This window comes from Solea solea, chromosome 5, assembly GCF_958295425.1.
Source record: "Solea solea chromosome 5, fSolSol10.1, whole genome shotgun sequence".
NCBI classification, from domain to species: Eukaryota; Metazoa; Chordata; class Actinopteri; order Pleuronectiformes; family Soleidae; genus Solea; species Solea solea.
Window position 1 is genome coordinate 3,694,648 of NC_081138.1, and position 19,931 is coordinate 3,714,578.

A 19,931-nucleotide genomic window follows, 5' to 3' on the forward strand; every position below is an offset into this window, starting at 1 on the left:
ACTAGGCTGCTTTGACATGAAAAATGGTGTGTGAGCTTTACTTTCAAGTGAGTTGTGACTGAATTAATTTGTGTTTTCCCAGATTTAACTGTAATTAATGGACGTACAGTAGATATACAGTGAAGGATTTGTGCCAGTGGCTGCTTATTTTTGTACATCTGTGACCTCTGTCTTTGTTCATTTGTTTCACTGTGGAAGTATCACTCACTACTGGGCCCTTTGCTTCTGTTTGCTCAAGCCAGGCTCTGGTTCGTGGCTGTGCACAGTTGGAGAGAGGCCAAAACAAGAGAGACAGAGAAGGAAAGAGGGAAAAAAAAAAAAAAAAGCTGCCACTGCTCAGCTGCACAGTCACAGATGCTTCCCACGAGCCCGATGGAAAACTCACACTGCCGTTTGTCCCTCGTCCTTCAGGGATTCGTATGATCTCACAGACATGCTATATTAACATACCTCTCTAGTGAGCCCACTTAGAAACACCACAGACCTTCTCTCATTGGCTCACGCTGCTGTCTGTCAGATAACCGTCTAATCAGGGCAGTGCGCCTGGTCTGCAGCAGAAGAAGGCTGGAGATCTTTGTCTCCTTTGTTCGCTAAGGCTGTGCTCCATCCTGGGGGAGGTTGGACTTCTGATACAGCAGCTACTCCATCCACTGGTCCCAGTCCCTCCCCCCTCTCGCTTGTGTCTCCATGCACGTTCCAGCCTCCCCCCACACAGGAAGTGGGGCTTTCCCACTGTTCAGTAATAACAGGGGGGGAGCACGCGGCCAGCATAGCTGTGCTACATGAGCACATTCTCTCTGCCAGAGTCTGCCATGCAGGGAGAGAGAGAGACTGCAGGAATGTTGTGTGTCAGTGTGTTACGGAGGACAAGTGTGTGTACGATTGCCATTGCCCATGTGTTTCCTTCTCAGCTCTTATCTATTATGTCACTTATGTCTCTGCACCTGATATTCAAACAAACATCGTGCTATTGTTCGTTGACTCAGTTGCATGCTCAATACAACATTTTGAAATGTGGTCAAAATCGGCACTGCACACACTTGTGTACATTTGCACATGCATGACAGGTGTATTTCTTTTTCAGATGAAAACAATGGAAATGGTGTCAGTTCTTCGTCTGAGAGAGGGACACTGCCGGGAAATACAGAAGTAAGTAATGCCCCATTCCCACTGGTCCTGAAACCTGTCTGATCCAGGGTTTAATTGGGTTTTTCCCAACAGTTTCCCAACACTACTTTCTTTGTGTGCTTTGTTTTGCCATCAGCATAGTCGTTAGCATTAATGTTTGTAGCTTTTAATTTAGAGTGTCCACTTTACCTAATCCCCATTATTGCATGGTTTTGGACCGTGGGAGGAAGCCAGAGAACCCAGAGAAAGACCTTTGTTCCAACCGGGGCTCGAACCCGGGTCTTCTTGCTGCAAATGCAAGAGTGCTAACCACTACATCAACCGCGTTGCCCGCCTGTTGCTATCCTTACTTTTTAAATCGTGGGACAGCACTCAATAATTAATTTCATGAATCAGATCATTTGAATCAGTGGGTCCCAAAAACAGGGTAGCGACCCACTGATGGGTCATGGTAGATGTTTTTTGGGTCCCCAAACGAGTTTGCTGAATTGTCCAAAACCTTTTGGTTCAGACTGACTAACACATTTAGCATTTAGCCTAGGTTAGCATAAAGACTGGAAACAGCTAGTTTGACCTTATATCGTGGTAAAAAAAACACATAATGTCAAAAAAACAAACAAATTGGTTTAGTAACTTGACTGCTAGTTGTGGATGAATATAAACTGGAACAACATCATACTTACCTCAAATAAGATGATAAGCCTTGAATTAGACCTGGAACACGGCTGCTAGCTGTATTTTAGCCACTTTACAAAAGGCTCACCTCACAAAGGCAGTTTTTTCTGACTAAAACCTGATGTATGTGGGACACAGTGGCTGCTGATCTACTGCTGCCTTGTTTGGTATCTTTGTGTAACTTTGGTAAATCAAAATGTTGGATTTCAAACACTGAATTTACAAAATAACACATTTGCGCTTACTGATAGAGGCAGCAGTGGATCGTCTGTCTTTCTTCCATGATGTGAAATAGCTGGTTTTGAGGTTTAAAAGCAACACAAACTGTCAGGAGAAGCTGTCACACAACATGATAAAGTGGACAAAGCATTATTAAAATATTGTTGACTGAATCAGGCGTATATTTTATCACATGAGCTGTTAGGTTGCCAAAATCTCGGTGCCATGTTCTCATTACCATACTTCAAAAAACCTGAACTGTCACTTCAATGCCCATAGATGCTGAACTATTCCTTTACTGCATTGTCAAGTTGACCATTGACAATCTGTTACTTTCGAAAATGGACCGTCTGAGTTTCAGTAATAGTTTATGTGCCTTTTCAACTTTATCAGAGCTTGATATCTTTGCTTTTTAGCCAAAAGAGTGCCTCTAATTTGTGTGAATTTTGTGGACTTACTCACTCATCTGTCGTTGACTCACCGCTCTTGATGCTGAGTCACAAGACCTCTGAGTATCAAAGAGCTCCTCTCATTCCTCAAACAGCAACACTCACACAGGAGCCTGTTAGTCTGCTGATTTTCCAGCGATACAGCGAGACCATCAGGCAGATGCTTTATTCATCACAACTCATTACACTGAATAAATTAAGTTTCTATTGTTTGACTTATGTGTTTGGTGCAGGAATCGAACACTTTCTTTCCAGAACTAATCAGCCTGATGAAAACATAATGCGATTAAGTAACCTAATGAGCACTTTGGGGGTTTGGTAGATAAGCCGGGTATAAACAAAGACATCATCTCTCAATCTAGCAGAAAAAGTAGACTTTAAAAGTCACATTTAAGGGGAGTTTAGGATGGTTTATCGACAGAAATCCAATATACTACCCATACAAGTTCATAATGGCTTTAAAATTAAATACGGTTGTGTTTTTGAAGCCTTAGAATAAACTCTTAATATGTACTTTAGTCAAGGGCCTTGCTTCTTGGGCCTCCATCTTGTGGTACCATATTTCTACAGCACATATACCAGTTTTAAATCATGTGTATCTATGGGACCCTCACAAGCTGATGGGAGGAGGTGGAGCTGGAGGAGTGACCAGGATGGACAGAATCAGAAATGAGCATATACGGGGGGACAGCTCGGGTAGAATGGTTTGTAACGGGACTAGATAATTTCCTTCAACAAGGGCGACTGGTAACGGAATCATGCAGAAACACCACCGAAATCCGATTTTCTCCTTAGACCATAACCTATATCCCCATAAAGTCCTTTAGTTTTTGAGTTGTGCTCCTTACAGTCAGACCAAAAACATAACCAAATATCTTGGACACTGTCTAATACTGGACATCTTGCCTGTCAAAGTCTGAGTCCATTAAGTGAAGTTTCAAGTTTCATGTCTCTGTAAAAAAAAAACAACTAAAAATGTAATTGTATGCCTGCTGTTGGTCCTTTAGACAGACAAGCTGCAATCGCACAAAGACACCGTCTTCTTCAGGGACGGCAGTCGAAGGATAGACTTTGTGTTGTCGTACGTGGACGACAAAGATGGAGAAAAGAAACAAGTAAGTGTACCGGAATAGAGAATGGCACATTTCTTGACGACGCAGCAATTTTTTTACAGTGTGACCCGGGGCGACATTACGAGAACAGGAATGTGAGGGCAATACAAAGAGGAAGTGAGAGTTTTTCATGAAAGTCTGAGAAAATGAAGCAGAGATATTTTTTAAAATGGTTGGTATTAGGGAGATCAGGTGTTAACGGTTACTGTAGTTACATCAAAGCAGCATCAACATACTTTATAATAATAATAAACTGTTTTCATACAGGTTGTTGCTGAAGGTAACTGAAAATGTGGACTAAGCTCACGTTTCTGTCCTGTTTCAGTTGAAATCATCATTATATGCTTTTGTTATCGACTTTTCTGTTTCCATAATATTTTATGTGGTCAAAAATGGATTTGACACATAGACTGTGTATAAGAAATGGACGTAATCCTCTGTGTACAAAGCAAACTCCCATTTTGAAGCCTCAAGATTTGACTGGTGCCGTGTTGAGGTTGGTTTTACTGGCAGAAGTTCACAGATGCCACTTAATCATCTATTTTCCTTTAAATGGGAACAAAATTGACAACTTTACTATCGAAGAAGACCTGAAACTTAGCGATTGAGATCATTAACTCGTCAGGAAAAATATTAACTGATTGATTATAAATCAAGTGAGAGGTAGAGGCTCATTTTATTTTCCCATAGACTTCTGTTCTGTATAGTCGCCCCCTGGTGGGTAACTGCCACTTTCATCCTCCTTTTTAGTCCTCACTTTTCAAAGAGGACAGCAACCATCCTTTTCTCGTACATGGTCCAACAAAATCCGACAGAATAAAGTAACACAGGCCTCGTGTGATGGGTTTTAGCCGCTGTGTCGCTCATGTCTGTGACGTTTGTGCTCCCCCCGCAGGAAAGAAGGAGGGAGTTCGAGGCCAACTTGGAGAAAGCGGGTCTGGAGCTGGAGACGGAGGACAAATCAGTAAGAGATGCAGCCAAAGAGCGCCGCTGCCACCTAGTGGCTAATCAGCTGAGGCACATGTTTGTTCTGCAGAAAGGTCTTAAAGGGATGGTTCAGGATTAAACATGTTGAACCAAAGCTTCTTATTGTAAGAGAAAAAAATCCCTTAAGTCGTTCCATTTAAGCATACAAAGTGTTTTGTTCTCTTCTGTTTGCGTCAGAACTCCAAAGATCAGAAGACGTATTTCCTGAAGATCCACGCTCCGTGGGACGTACTGGTGACCTACGCCGACGTCTTAAAGATTAAAGTTCCCTTCAAGAAGAGCGACATCCCCCACAGTCAGGACGCCCCGCTGCAGTGGCTCTCGCGTCCTTTCCGTCTGCCAGATGACATAATGCGACCCCAAACAGACTATTTCACGTATCCCTTCGACAAGCGCAAGACTGACTTCTTCTTCATGAGGGACAAAGATTCCTTCTTTCCACCGTCCACAAGGAACAGGATCGTTAGTACTCTGTGATGTTAAAAACACTTGCATGTACAGACATGAAGCACACAAACCCAAATCCCTTAATCTCGCTTGTTGAATCCCTTTCCTTGTTGGTAGGTGTTGTACATCCTGGCCCGCTGTACGTACCAAGCAGAAGGACGGAAAGACAGCGACAAGACGGGAATCAAGCGACTACTCAGCAACGGGACGTACACGGCAGCCTTCCCTCTTCATGATGTAAGACATGCAGAGGAAATGGAGGTCGAATAATCGAAGGGTTTTAGATACTAACATTTAAACGCTCCCACTTCCTGAAACTTTATATTTAAACTTCATTGAAGACGGGGATTATCGCGTCCTGCTGCTGTTTTTATCTGTATTTCCTTGCGCATTAATATTCAACATGCAAGAACTCTTGAAACTTTACACGGAGGTAAAGTGTGGCTCTATAGCGCTCCCTAAGGTGAAAACAGTGGCAGAATTGAGTTCCACCGAATTTCCCGAAACTTGGTGGGAAGGAACAAAAAAGTCGACTGTAACCATGGCCTCAACTCAATAGGAAGTCGGCCATTTTGAATTTTATTATTTAACATTTTTTATTGAATTTCAACATTATGACACATTACAAATACAAACCCACCCATAAATCCCTCCCTCATATCCACACTTGGCCAGCCTATCCCTTTACACAGGGGTGTCAAACTCAAATGACCTGGGGGCCAATGAGCATCTAGTCTGGTCAAGCGGGGGCCGACTATTTATAGCCGGTGAGCAATATAAGATATTCATTATGATATTAGACAGAATTGCAAAGTAAAAGCACTTGTTTTGATATAAAATGATTCACAATAAAAACATATTTATGATGCACAAAAATGGAGAATTAAATTAAAAATTGAGCAAATAATGACGAGGATAATGGGACGGGTTATCCCACTGAGACACGGGGTCTGTATAGTAATATCATGTTATTTCCTATTTTAGACTCAGACGTGTCCATGTCTGATGTAAACTGAAATACCTGTTTGATAATGAAGTTTGATCATTTTTTTCTCAGTTTGTATTCGAGGCATTTCAACAGCACAGGTCTTATCTTTGCGTTTTACTTGGTAACCACTAGAATTAAATTGGTATTATGGTAATATTACATCCCTACTTCAAAAATAATTACAATACTACTAGATATGTAATTTTCTCATTTATGTAAACCTTCACTTTCCTGTGGGGAACAGTCATTTCATTGAATGTGTTTTCTAACTCCTTTGATTTTTCTTCTTCTCAGTGTCAGTACTGGGAAAAGGCACACAACGCTAAATGTGAGAGCGAGCGCTTCAGCTTGTACAACCACTGGGCCAGATTCCTCTGCTTCTACAAAGAGCAGCCTCTGAACCTCATCAGGTAACAAACGGAACAAAGTCTTTCAACGAAACGTTGGCTACGTCAGCTTTACTCAAGTTGTGTTTTGGCTGCAGGAAATACTACGGAGAGAAGATCGGGATCTACTTCGCCTGGCTGGGCTTCTACACGGAGATGCTGTTCTTCGCCGCCGTCATGGGCGTCATCTGTTTCACATACGGCGTGCTCAGTTATGACGACAACATATCGAGGTTAGTGCCACCAGAGGGCATCAGAGAGCACATAAAAAAACAGCCAGAGTTGAACCAAAGTGCTTTGCAAAATAAGACAAAATAAATCATTTCTAGACATAAAACAAGATGTTAAATGTCTCAGCTTAGAATGACATGTTTCCAATACTAAGCGATGAAATATTGGTGCTTGTCTGTTTCTTTAGTTTACTAAGACTTAAATCTAGGTTTGTATTAATGTTAGTTGGGTTTATGGATTATTCTTTTACTTATGTTACTTATTAGTAATAACTTGGTCAACTAGTTTATTTATTTAAGTATACATTAATCTCTGATCGAGCGATAACTACAGTGGCTAATTTTATTAGTTGGAAGAAAGTAAGACATTAAAACTCAAGATCTTAAATTGAAAATTGGTAAAATAACTAATCTGGAACTAATCTTTTTTTCATTATTGTTTTACTGCCAGTTTTCACCACACAGAACATGGAAAAGACAAAAAAAAGACAAATAAACTGAACAGTTTGTACATAGTTTGGGGATGGAAGAAGTAACAGAAACATCCAGTGTCACCTTTGACACTTTAAGAAGTCTATGAAATTATACAGACAACCAAATATCACAGTTCTGTGATTTAGAGCATCTGTGGCTACAATTGCCAAGTATTTGCAGAAAAATCCCCCTGAATATGAAGCAGTAAGACCTCGTGAAACTGGAACCAGGAGACAAAAACCACAATAAGTCCACTGTGCTGCCCACATTTGTGTCCAAATAATGTTTTTTGGAAGAACATAGTGTCCCTATTTGTTGCCACAAATCAAATTCAGGTTTGGTTAGGAGCCGCGATGGAGGAAACTGTCTTTGGTGCCACATAAAAACACAAGTAAATGAATATAATTAAACACAGACAGAGGGAATTTAGACTAAAACTGGAAAGCTTGGAGTGCAGTTACAGGAAGTTCAACTCCCATGTGACCTTTGTGGTTTTTTTTAGTCGTACAACCTCCAACCAACCTCTTTGTCGTTTCCTCTTCTTGACAGAAGAAGGAATCACTTCCTGTGTGCAGCACAATGACGTCACCGTGGTAGAGATGACTATACTGTGAAAACGGGGAGTTGGAAATTCAATTGTAATGAAAGCTTTGAACAAGATGAAAACTTGCTTCTCAGTGACTTTAAGTGGTTTAAATATATATTGTTATTTATTTGCCAAATAAACGGAATTCTCTGAGAAGTCAGAAATGAATCACATGTAAGCACTACAACACATTTTTCTGTTCAGGATTGCAAATAAATAATTAGAATTGGACGTATTTTTTTTTGTAAATCAGTAAATATGGAAATTCATAATATGTAATCGCATTAAAAATATAATTTAAGTTAAATGAGCTTTACTCTAGAGACATAGAGACAAATTACACGGGAGCACAGGTTCCAGTGAAAGGCAAAACAACAAGCAGCAAGGAGACTCTAGCGCTGTGCCTTTACCTCAGAGTTGTCTGTTGCAATCTGGCGATGAGTGACTGCAGGACCAGGACATATGATGAGTGAATTGGGAGCAGGTGTGCTCCTCCCGCAGGTGAGCTGATTACATGCTGGAGGTAGAAGCAGAAGAGAAAGGAGGAGACGAGACGGGGCATGACATAGGGTTCAATTCAATTCCAAAAACGTGATTGATCCCCAAGGGGAAATTCAAGGTCCAGTAGCTTAGACATCATACACAACATAAACAGTATGATGAAAAAAGAAATGAATGAATAAAATGAATAAACATATAGAAAAAAATACAAAAAAAAATCAAACAATTAAAGGAGTAATCGGTAAAATCAACTGACCAGGACAAAAAAAGAAGAAAAGACTTTAGTATTTTTCAAACCTAAAGAAACAGACCAGGCCCAATATCTTTATTTGTCTCCTAACATTATCTATAGATGTGACGTCTGACATCTTGTTCTTCACATATAAACATATTTTGATAAATACTCGTACATTTACATTTGAATTATATTCATTTCCTTTCTTTCTCTTTTCAGCAAAGAAATATGCGACGCTGCTATCGGAGGCAGCATCGTGATGTGTCCGCTCTGTGATAAAAAATGTCCTTTCTGGAAGCTCAACTCCACGTGTCTCTCGTCCTGGGTAAATCGGTGCACTCCCTGTGTCATTTGGCAGCCATTTTGAAAGCCTGGGATCACGTCAATGTTGACGATACTTGAGCTGAACTGAGCGCGTGCGGTACTCTGACTTAAAAACACATGTAGTGACCGTGAACTAGCACTTAATCGAACACAGTCAATAATTTGTGTCCCGCCGAGTCAGCAGTATGTAGACATTTTCGTGCCCAGCGTGCATTTCTCCTCTTAACCTTTCCCATATTCTCTCTCGCAGCAATCCCATCTGTTTGATAACGAGGGAACGGTGTTCTTTGCCATATTTATGGGGATTTGGGGTAAGTGTCAATCTGTGCTGCTCTTAACATCCAATGTGCCCCAACCTTCCCCCCCCCCCCCCCCCCCCCGTCTTGTAAGACAGATTTTTCACAGTTCAAGCCTTTTCACACTGCAGCAGCAGCAGAATTTGCCCATAGCAACTTGCCAGCGCTATTATGTTGTTATGCACAAGCAGTTGGCCGTAGCTTGCCTCGCACAGTGTCGGCCAAGAGTGCCTGAAAAGCAGATAGCCAAGTATTAATGAGAGTCATAGCACACATGAAAAACATTTAGACACTCGGATGCAAAGACTCACAACAAAGTCTGTGTTATGTCAAAATAAGAGTTGACAACTGTTTGTTTCTTTTCTCCTCAAATCAACCCGGCAGTGACTCTGTTTCTGGAGTTCTGGAAGCGGCGTCAGGCCCGGCTGGAGTACGAGTGGGACTTGGTGGATTTCGAAGAGGCGCAGCAGCAGCTTCAGATCCGGCCCGAGTTCGAGATCAGATGCACGACCAAGAGACTAAACAAGATCACTCAGGTGCTTTAGACGTGTTTTTCTTTTATTTCAAACAACAAATATGTGTTTCAAAAGTGATCATAATACTGAATCTTTCAGGAAATGGAGCCCTATCTTCCCATCACCAGCAAGTGTGCTCGCTTCTGCCTTTCTGGAGCCACTGTTGTATTCTGGGTAAGTGGCTCATGTGTTTCACAGTACAGTTCACCCTGATCTGACTTGTGTTTCCACTGTGTGTAAGTTGTGTAGCGATTAACGTATTAACGTGTCAGCTACCTAAATACCGCGATGTGATACCAATAAGTTCCACGAAGACTAAAGTGAACTGGACCACTTGGTGGAAATTGGGCTTTCGTTCTTAGTCACTAAGTCCATTTAACGTGTTGACCAATCTTGACGTCCCCAATAAAAACTCCCACAATGAAGCCTTGAGGATCAGGATTTGGCCAGCACCGTGTTGTTCACTGGGAATTCCCAATTGTCACAAGCTGTCAATCACACTGGTGTCCACTCATGAGAAGTAATATACAAAACTGACACAATATTTTATTGAAGAAGACCTGGAACTAGTGTTTGAGACCATTAACTCCTCAGGAAAATGTAAATCAAGTGGGATGGCATTCAAACAGAGCTCTTTTTGCGACCAGTGGAGTCGCCACCCTGGTGGCTATTCAGTATACTATTACTTCTGGGTTGTCTTCACCAAACTGGATGACCTTATCCACTTTGCATGTATACAAAGAATCTTGTTTCCGTGTCTTCAAACATCACCACTGAAAGCTCAGGAACTCCCTCGCTGAAGGTCTGAGTTTGTGGAACCTGGGACACTTTGTATTTTCAGTTTGCCAGTTTGATTTTATTGTGTTTGCTCCACGCAGATCTCTCTGATAGTGGCCTGTATAATCGGGGTCATCGCGTATAGACTGGCTGTATACGCTGCCTTTGCTAGTATCATCAAAGACCCCTTGAAGGACATCCAGGTGGTGGGCAGGTTCATCACTCCACAGCTGGCCACGTCTGTCACAGCTTCCTGTATCAACTTCGTCATCATCATGATCCTCAACTTCTTTTATGAGAGGGTGGCCATTTGGATCACTGATATGGGTAAGGGAGGTTCTAATTTACGAGGTGGGGGGGAATCAGTTCAATTCCTTTGTCCTACAGTCCGGTGATGATCGTGCTTACCGTTTGTTTCCTGCAGAAATCCCAAAGACACACCTGGAGTATGAGAACAGGTTGACCATGAAGATGTTTCTCTTCCAGTTTGTCAACTACTATTCCTCGTGCTTCTACGTGGCCTTCTTTAAAGGCAAATTCGTGGGTTACCCTGGCGACTACAAGTACATGTTTGGCAAGTGGAGCAAACTGAGAAATGAGGAGGTGAGTTTTAATCTCCAGTAGTTAGTTTAACTCAAGGAAGTCTAATGACCTTCAGCTCACTCCTGAAGATGACTATGACCTTGATGATTGAGAACCTTGACAGACAGAAAGAACACATTGACCAAATTAAGAATAATGTTTGCCTTTAACTCCTGGAAACTGAAGATTGTCACCCGCTCATGGTTCACACCAAAGTCGATAGAGAAAATCTGGGATTTTATATCGTGAAACACGGAAGCACCAACACCATTGTGGTCTCCACCAATGGTCTCCAAATGTGACTTTGGTTGTGAAGTTGTTTTGGAGTCCTTTGTCTAGATTTTCCTTAAGTGGCACAAACTTACCAAACAAGGTAGTGGTAGACCTGCAGCTCTTGTGTCCTTATGAGCTAAAATCACTCACTCTTCTCAATGGACTTTGGTGTGGGAGAGTGAGCAGCTATCAAACTTCCGTTACCAGTCAGAAAAGTCTCAGTTCTCAGTGAGCTGTTCTTGGATGTATTTCATCAACTTAACAGCCCCATCAAGTGAAGGCAGCTTCATAATCTGCGGCCAGTGAAGAGGAAGTACTTTAGATACAAGAGTGCTTCGTACTGCGTCTCATCTAAACACATCTTGCTGGTCTTCTATAGTGCGACCCTGGTGGCTGCCTGATCGAGCTGACCACACAGCTGGTGATCGTCATGGCAGGAAAACAGCTATGGGGAAACATCCAGGAAGCTCTGCTGCCGTGAGTCCGTCCGATCCGTGTCGTCCGTCTCCATCAGCTCCATGTTAATAATCATTTTAAACCACATTCGTTTGTTATGGTAAATGTGTGATTGAGTGGTGTGGGTGGGGATGTTTTTTATGTAAAGCACTTAGTGTTGCATTTTAAATTTATGAAAAGTTTTGTATAAATAAAGGTTGATTGATTAAGCATTAAAAAGAATCACTTTAGCTGTCTAAACCATGTCATGTTCATCCATAATTGCTCTCAAAAAGAGAGAAAATACCCCATTATGGATCATCCAATATTTCTGGATGGAGAAGAACCCCAATAACTGATTTCAGCCAAGATGAATCCTGCTGTTTTCTTATTATCTCTCCCAAAAGTCATTATAAGTTGAGATCCTTTACGTTTTATTGATTGTAGACACTCACACCCACCATGTTAATCCAAATATCAAATCAACCAATCACATGGCAGCAATTGGGGCATGTAGACAAGGTCAAGCAAGCTTCGGAATGGGGTAGACATGCACAAACATCTATCCAAAAATATCCAGTGAGCAGCAGTCCTCTGGGAGAAAATGCCTGGTTGACATCAGAGGTCAGAGGAGAATAACCAGACAAACGACAGAAAGGCAACCGTAACTCAAATAACCACTTGTTACCACTAAGGCGTGCAGCTATGTCGTCTACAGCATGTCAAACCTTGAAGCTACAGCAGCAGAAGACCACACCAGACACTTTACTCAGTAAACGTCATGCCTAAAGAAGGGGGCTGGTGAGTGTAGATGACATCTGGAGGTAGATCATTTAGACCAATGTCTGTGATTTAGGAGTGCTGAGCCGCTTGCTCAAACTTCCCAAGCATGCTTTCAAATAAATTGTTTCCATGAGATAAAGACATTGTGTGCAAAACAGATGTTGATCTGCAGATGATTTAAGCACCGTCGCTCTGGAAATGTCTCGCTGGCTTTGTTTAGAGTTCAAAGTCTGGGCTTATCTTTATTTAATTATTCCCAGACTGACATGTGGTTCCCCTCCACGGGCTCACTGACAGGTTGATTCGCAACTGGTGGAGAAGCAGAAAGGGGCGACACCATCCGGAAAACCAATACAGCCGCTGGGAGCAGGACTACGTCCTGCAGAACTTCAGCCAACTGGGCTTGTTCTACGAGTATCTGGAGATGGGTGAGATACATGAAATTATGATCTCCAGGTTGCATTTTTACCTACTATTACAGATCTATTTTTTTCATCACTGTCTCTCTTCGTTTTCACCCTCTGTGTCGTTGCAGTAATCCAGTTTGGCTTCATCACTCTGTTCGTCGCCTCTTTCCCCTTGGCTCCCCTCCTGGCTCTGGCCAACAACATCCTGGAGATCAGGGTTGACTCCTGGAAGTTCACCACCCAGTTCAGACGACCGGTGGCCTCCAAGGCTCGGAACATCGGCGCGTGGCAGGAGATCCTTAACGCAGTGGCTATTTTGTCCGTTGTGACCAATGTGAGTTTTTCATTTAGTATGAAATTTTCTTTGACTTTTTTTTTTCTTTTACCACCAACATAAGAGGTAGCTTACTAGCTTACTACCTTGGGGACATGCTCTGTGCTGGTGGTGGGTGTGAGCTCGCTGCCACTACCAGATGTTGCTTTGCCTGGGGAAACTTTAAGAAGCTCCTGCCCATCCTAACATCCAGGCACCTACCCTTCAAAACCCGTGGCATGGTGTTCAACTCCTGCGTACGATCAGCCATGCTACATGGGAGTGAAAATTAGACGTCGAAACCCAGGATGAGACGCCTTCTATATGCCCTATATGCAAGACTTGGGGTTAAGGACACCGCTTCAGTGCTACGGTCGCACCAACTCCGGTGGTACGAGCACGTTGAACGAGCCATTGGCTGCATCAACACCATCACCAAATTGCAATTGCTAGGCAACAGAGGTCGTGGTAGACCGAGGAAAACCTGGATGGAGTGTGTCAAGAGGGACATCAAAGTGTGCGGCCTCACCAGCATTGACCCACTGGACAGAGCCGCCTGGAAACGTGGTGTGAAGACTACCCAGCTGCTGCCTACCCCTGTAGCAGGGGCCCCCGCAGCAGTATAATCTAATACTGGATACTACTATACTACTACTACCAACATACTAATACCACATCCATTTGTGTTTCCTTGTTTCTACAGGCATTCATCATGGCCTTCACCTCAGACATGATTCCCCGCATGGTTTACCTGTACGCCTACAACCAGGGCTCCATGACGGGCTACGTCAACCACAGCCTGTCCATATACAACATCTCCCAAATACCGATGCGCAACATGCCGGAGGACAATTTGAACTTGTCTCACAACTCAGCCACCACCTGCAGGTATCAGGGATGGAGCTTGTTGGATGATGTTTTAACAATGTTTTACATTTATTTACAGGTCTAGTGTGTAAGAATTAGTGAGGTCTAACTGCAGACCCTTCCAATTCTGTCCAAAGTGCTTCGGGGGAACTACGGTGACCTAGTAGAGAGGATGAAAACCCTCTTGTGCAGCTCTCGCTACTTCCACGTTCCCACATTCTCTGCTGGTTCCTCCTTTCCAAGAGCCGTTCCAAAACACGCTGCAGTAGTAACATAGTGCAAGATGACAGCCTCTGTAAAACAAGGCCTTTGTCTAATGCTGTGGGACCTCATTCCCAGAATGTAAACATTGTCCGCCATCTTTGCTAGCAGTTATGCTAACAGGACCAAGTGTCACTTGTGGGCAAGTAACAAAGAAAAGAATGAAGATATTTCTCGACTCTAGAGTTGGAAACTGAGGTTGGAAAGCACAATTTTTCAAAAATACTACCCCTATTCTAGTAATACAAAGCTAAATGCTAATCTGTGAATGATTCCTTTAAGCTTTGTATGAGAATAGACTGCAGCATTTACCTCGACTTTCCCGGGATATTTACACCAATCGCAAGAGAGTGTCATGGGTGGAGCCAATTTAGCTGCACCCGGAGTGTACCATTGTACTCTGGTACTCCAAGGGAAGGGTGTCAAAAATGTAACGATTGGGTACTATTTCTAATGGAAACGCAAAACTGTACCGAACCGAACCGCTCCACTCGGTGGAAACACAGCTGTTAGTATAAATGGCTTCTTCTAAAGCTATGAAAACCAAACATTTTTGATTTTGAAGCAGTTGATTTGCACTGATGCAAACATACTAATGGCTATAGTGTTCACTTTCTGCCAATTAAAACAAAAACTCAACCTTTAATGTTCCTATTAATTATAGCAGTAAAGACTTCACAAAAACAAACCAGTATCATTTGCTAATATGCAGGGATTTTAAAGCAACACTATGCAGGATTTCAACTTTCAAATCATGTCTCCAAGATTATTTTGATTGTAAATAAATCCTGAGCAGGTCTGTATCACCTTTAGCACTGTGTAACTTCTGGTTTCAGGTCCAGATTACAGAATTCTGCTTTACAGCATACCGTATTTTCCCTGGTGTCACTGGCTTGTCAACAAGTGTCATATGGAGTATGGAGGTATGTCTGTGCTCCTGTGTAACTGGAGAACTGTCTGTTTGTTTTTGCTGTGTTTAGATACCGTGACTACCGTTACCCTCCAGGACATGAGCGGGAGTACACTCACACCATGCAGTTCTGGCACATCCTGGCAGCCAAAATGGCCTTCATTATTATCATGGAAGTAAGGCAGTGCATTCATGCATTAAAGCATTTATTCAGATTAAACTGATTAAACTCTAAACCGTGTCATGGTTCTCCCTCCCTCCGCAGCACGTGGTCTTTGTGGTGAAGTTCTTTGTCGCGTGGCTGATCCCCGACATCCCGTCAGATGTGACGGCGCGGATCAAACGAGAGCGCTACCTGATCCAAGAGGACCTACACAAATACGAGGTGGAGCGGCTCAAAATCCAGCTGAGCGCCAGCTTCGTTACGGAGCCGCCGTCGTCGGAGGCGTCCTTGTTGTTGGACAATCACGAGGTGTTGTCTGAGTGTCTGTAGCAACGCTCCTTCAACTAACACACCCGAGAACGGACAAGTCTGGGAGTTTAATACACTGTTTAAAAAAAACAACAACCACAAAAGGCTAAAAAAAGGCTATCAACTTTGAAACGGATGGAAACATCCACTCCTTTACATAGACTGTGTATAAATGGGCAGTCTTCTAATTTGGAAAGTGAAGCCCGGGAGATTTTTGATTCTCAGGTGAGGAGTCAGTGATGAGTGAAGTTGAAAGATTTTATTGTAGACTGCTCAGACCCGAGGAGACAATGCCTAACATCTGATTCTGATGCACAGCGTAAGTAAAGCCTTGAGATCAGTACCTTTGTATCTAGGGAGGGAACCTTGAAAGTTATGGCCGTTAATATTGAACCAGCTCTGGTTTGGCTGAAGATGGAAGTAGCAGTTCACCACCAGGGGGCAACGTAGCTCAGTGTGAATGGACTTCTAATTCCCACCTGATTCATAACTTCTTCCCAAGGAGTCTCGATCGCTAATTTCAGGTCTTGTTCAAGAGAACATGATGTCAATTTTTTTTTTTAAATTCTGCTAAATTCCATTCAGAGTTAAATAGACGTTAAAGTTTTCCAAAAACCTTTGTGATTTTACAACAGGAAGTTTGTTTTTCAAAGGGATTTTGTCCATTTTCCTATACAGTCTATGACTTTTAGGAGGCATCAGAAAAATAAAACCCAAAGCGGCGTCTCAAAGTGCTCACATACGTTAAACAGCTTTCGAAAAGTGACTGTTTTTTTGTGCCATAAAAAGTTTTAGAAAGTGCAAAGAAGCGAATGGAAGTGCAGTTTTCTTTTGTCATTCACCGTGTAATCCAGCGACTCTCTCCATTTGTCGTGACTGAAATGTGCTGCTGGAGCTTGAGTTTAATGTGATGGCAAACGTGTGAAGTAAGGTGTTATTTACCTTTTGAAGAGCAGGCGATGATATTATAATTGTTTTGCATGTGATTCGTCTACAAGACGAAAGGACTGGACTGTTTAGACGCGTAAAACGCTCCATGTGTCTGTCGTGAAATTGTCTTAACGAATACTAGCTGTGGTTGGAAGTTTATATCCTTAAATTATGAATGTAAAAAACACTCAAGATGTACAAAATGTTGAAATATATCAGATATTAAAAAAAGTCATTTACATCTATATCAGATATAATAAGTAGTTCCTATGTTTCCTTCTAAATCACTTTTAATTTTGGTAGCTACATTACTTATACCTATAGCTGGGCTATATGATATTTTTTAAGCGTATTGTTTTTAAAAACTGTGCATTTGAAAACCAAGTACCTCCATGATACTGCAGCAGAAGCCACGGGCTCATTATCGTGTGATCTTCCATATGAATTTCCAACTCACACGGGGACCAATTATAAGACTTCAGATTACAGCAGATTACCTGAAGAACACGATGTCGGGATAGATTTTCTGATTCATTAAGAGTTCAATCGGTACCACACAATCATAAACTGTGTTGCACTTGGATAACGATGGCCAATATTGCTATTTTTATACATTTGTTTGGTGTCTACTTGAATTCAGATTAACCTAAAAAAAGAGTTCTTATGCCCTGGTTAATTTATAAGTGAAGGTTTTAGTAAATTAAAAAAAACCTTTAGTAACCTCTGAGCGTTGCGGTAGACATAACAGATATTTATTTATTGGGTTGTAGTCGAGTCATTTGTGTTTAAAATTGAAAAAAATATTTTATTAACAATTCACTCATGTCTCATTTAAAGACGTGTTGGTTCAGAGAGATCTACAAGACTGGTTTATACCATTAATTACGACTTTGCCAAGGGACCGGACTCCTGTGGGTGATGCAGGATTTGATGTCTTATTACTTACAGTATTATTATATTTATCAGACACTGTGTGGCTTTCCAATCCGCTGAAGCTAAACAAGCATTCTGTGTTTGAACCGTGATTTTCTCTGTCGTCGATCGCAGTTGCGATGTCAGCCCTGAAGCCTGATTTACTCTGTTCTCAGGATCAAATGTCCTTTAATATTTGTGGAACATCACTCCGTGCATGGTGCTCCGTGTGCCGCAATCTCCCCCGACAACAAATGCCTTAAATGTCTGTGTTTACTTGTTTTTGTATGAGATTTGTAACGACGGCATTTTCCTGTCTCGACTCCAAACTTGTTTCATATCTACTGTCGTCGCTGCCGCTAGCCTCTGCAGAGTCGTGGTTGTTGTCCTCTGTCCCATTTGATGTGCAGGAATGGTTCTGTAAATATTCTGACGGTAACTTATTGTAGCCTGTTGTGCAGAAATGCAGTAAAGATATTCACAATAAATGAAGAAACAACTATTATTTTAGTGTGTGGGGTTTTGTTTTCATGTCAAGTTAAACAGAAATGACAGTTAAGTTTACGAAAAGAGCTTAGACTTTACTAAATAGAAGTGTTAGGCCTTTGCAAACACTTAATTTAAGTCAGTTCTTAATTTCAACAACAAAGGTTTTCATACAAATATTGCAGTCACAATAATCTCACAAAAAAAGACAAATTAACCTTTAGAACACATAGCATTTCGGCTGCTTTTTTCTATAACTATGTTTACACGCAGAGTATATACAGAGGGTATAAGAATGTGCTATATAAAGTATCTTATATCCTTTTTTTAGCACAAAAAACACACCTGAGCAAAAAGTACTAAATATGTTTAAAATTGGGTTGAATTTCTGAAATTTGGCTCGTTTTTATGAACAAAAATGCACAATTATTGCTAAATTCAACCACTCCTTAAAGACTGATCTGATACAGATCGTGCCGGGCTTAGAGATCCACACTGAAAAGTGATGATGGTTGGCCAACTGGACTCAAGAATAAATAAACAAATAAATAAATAAAATTATCCCAAGTGACAGCAACACCAAGAAGAAGGGACTTGAGAAGAAATGAGAGAAGAAAGTGGGGAATAAAAGCACAACTTTGACCTTTGACCCCCATTACCTGGGCGAGTGGCTGCAGCAGATTCCAGGTACAACCGTCCAACAGACAGCTGAGATACTGTGCAGGAACATCAAACTACCAGGCTTCTACCAGAGGACCTAAGAGAGAGGAAACAAGGATCCAAGCAGAAGAAAGTTAAGTGATTGTAGTGAGTTGGTGAGTATTTCAGAAACTGCACAACCACGGTCCAAAACAAGAGAAACTATCCATCGAGTAGTGGTTCGTGATGTCAGAGGTCAAAGGACTATGACCAGACTGGTTGAAAATGACAGAAAGGCAACAGTAACTCACGGCGGAGGACACAGCATATACTTTGATGGTTACACATTAAGAAGTTACCCACAATAAATAGATAAATAAGTCATAAAAATACTAATACTAATACTCATTGTGTCTTAGAGTTTACTGTACAAGCCTGTAGGGGCAGACCTGACCAACTGTGGCTGCTTCAGTTATAGATTCAGCAACTCAATCTGTTTTCCAGCATGTTCCGCAGTGAAAACGACAGGAATCAAGGACTCACCGGTTTGTCCATCACTGAGTCGGGACCAATGCAATGCTGCAGTGAACGCATGCAGTGAAGGCGGATCAACACTGATATGTTGCAGGTGTGTGTGTGTGTGTATAAAGTTTGAGAAAGATGCAGTACACTATTTAAACACCAGGTGGCATCCAGCACCCACAAATGACAAGAGAAGCAGTGCACGCGCTTTTCCCTTTGGATCCTAACATCACAGTTATAATATGTGTCTAATCTGATAATATTAGCATTATATCATATAAGAATAATCATAATAATAATATTATGATTAGTATTATTATTATTATAATATAAACAATGTTGTTTCATGCATGTGTCACAGTGTGCAGCATTTTATGGCTAAATTGCCATAAGGGTGATTCGATGGAGATCTGATAAATACGTTGCTTTTAAAAATAAATTAAAATAAACAAAACAAAAACACTAATTTTGATTTAAATTTTTTTATCCGTGCCTGTGTGGAAGGATGTGGTTGTCAGGGGGGATGGAAATCGGGGGAGATGCTTGAATTATTGATGGGTGTGAGGAGGAGATGATGTTTTGGGGGAGGCGGGGCGGAGGGTTCCCACTCCTGCTCGTTTGGTTTCCATAGCACCGCCCTCGGGAGAGAGCGCGCGCGGCAGTAGCTCACAGAGTTCTGCCACTTAATGCATTAACAAATAAATCAAATAAAACATTACCCAGGGCCTATATTTCTTTTAGGCCCTTTTTTTTTATTATAGAAATAATAAAAAATAATAATCTGTATTAAGATTACTAACATAAACAGCC

The 19,931-nt window shown here is 41.6% G+C and overlaps 1 protein-coding gene across 2 annotated transcripts in view; it reads left to right on the forward strand.

Moving 5' to 3' along the window:
• The window catches only part of ano5b (anoctamin 5b), a 29,663-nt gene extending 11,684 nt beyond the window's left edge, over window positions 1-17,979 (forward strand). For both annotated transcript variants that reach the window (XM_058628497.1, XM_058628498.1), the window contains 19 exons: window positions 1,085-1,149; window positions 3,479-3,586; window positions 4,479-4,547; window positions 4,748-5,032; window positions 5,135-5,254; window positions 6,300-6,415; window positions 6,490-6,624; window positions 8,637-8,742; window positions 8,992-9,052; window positions 9,422-9,573; window positions 9,652-9,726; window positions 10,431-10,656; window positions 10,754-10,932; window positions 11,564-11,661; window positions 12,700-12,830; window positions 12,938-13,143; window positions 13,826-14,010; window positions 15,231-15,336; window positions 15,426-17,979. In XM_058628497.1, the coding sequence (XP_058484480.1) occupies window positions 1,085-1,149; window positions 3,479-3,586; window positions 4,479-4,547; window positions 4,748-5,032; window positions 5,135-5,254; window positions 6,300-6,415; window positions 6,490-6,624; window positions 8,637-8,742; window positions 8,992-9,052; window positions 9,422-9,573; window positions 9,652-9,726; window positions 10,431-10,656; window positions 10,754-10,932; window positions 11,564-11,661; window positions 12,700-12,830; window positions 12,938-13,143; window positions 13,826-14,010; window positions 15,231-15,336; window positions 15,426-15,653 (2,651 nt within the window). In that variant the 3' untranslated portion in view covers window positions 15,654-17,979. The remainder of the gene's footprint in view (window positions 1-1,084; window positions 1,150-3,478; window positions 3,587-4,478; window positions 4,548-4,747; window positions 5,033-5,134; window positions 5,255-6,299; window positions 6,416-6,489; window positions 6,625-8,636; window positions 8,743-8,991; window positions 9,053-9,421; window positions 9,574-9,651; window positions 9,727-10,430; window positions 10,657-10,753; window positions 10,933-11,563; window positions 11,662-12,699; window positions 12,831-12,937; window positions 13,144-13,825; window positions 14,011-15,230; window positions 15,337-15,425) is intronic.
• The last annotated feature ends 1,952 nt before the right edge of the window (window positions 17,980-19,931 follow it).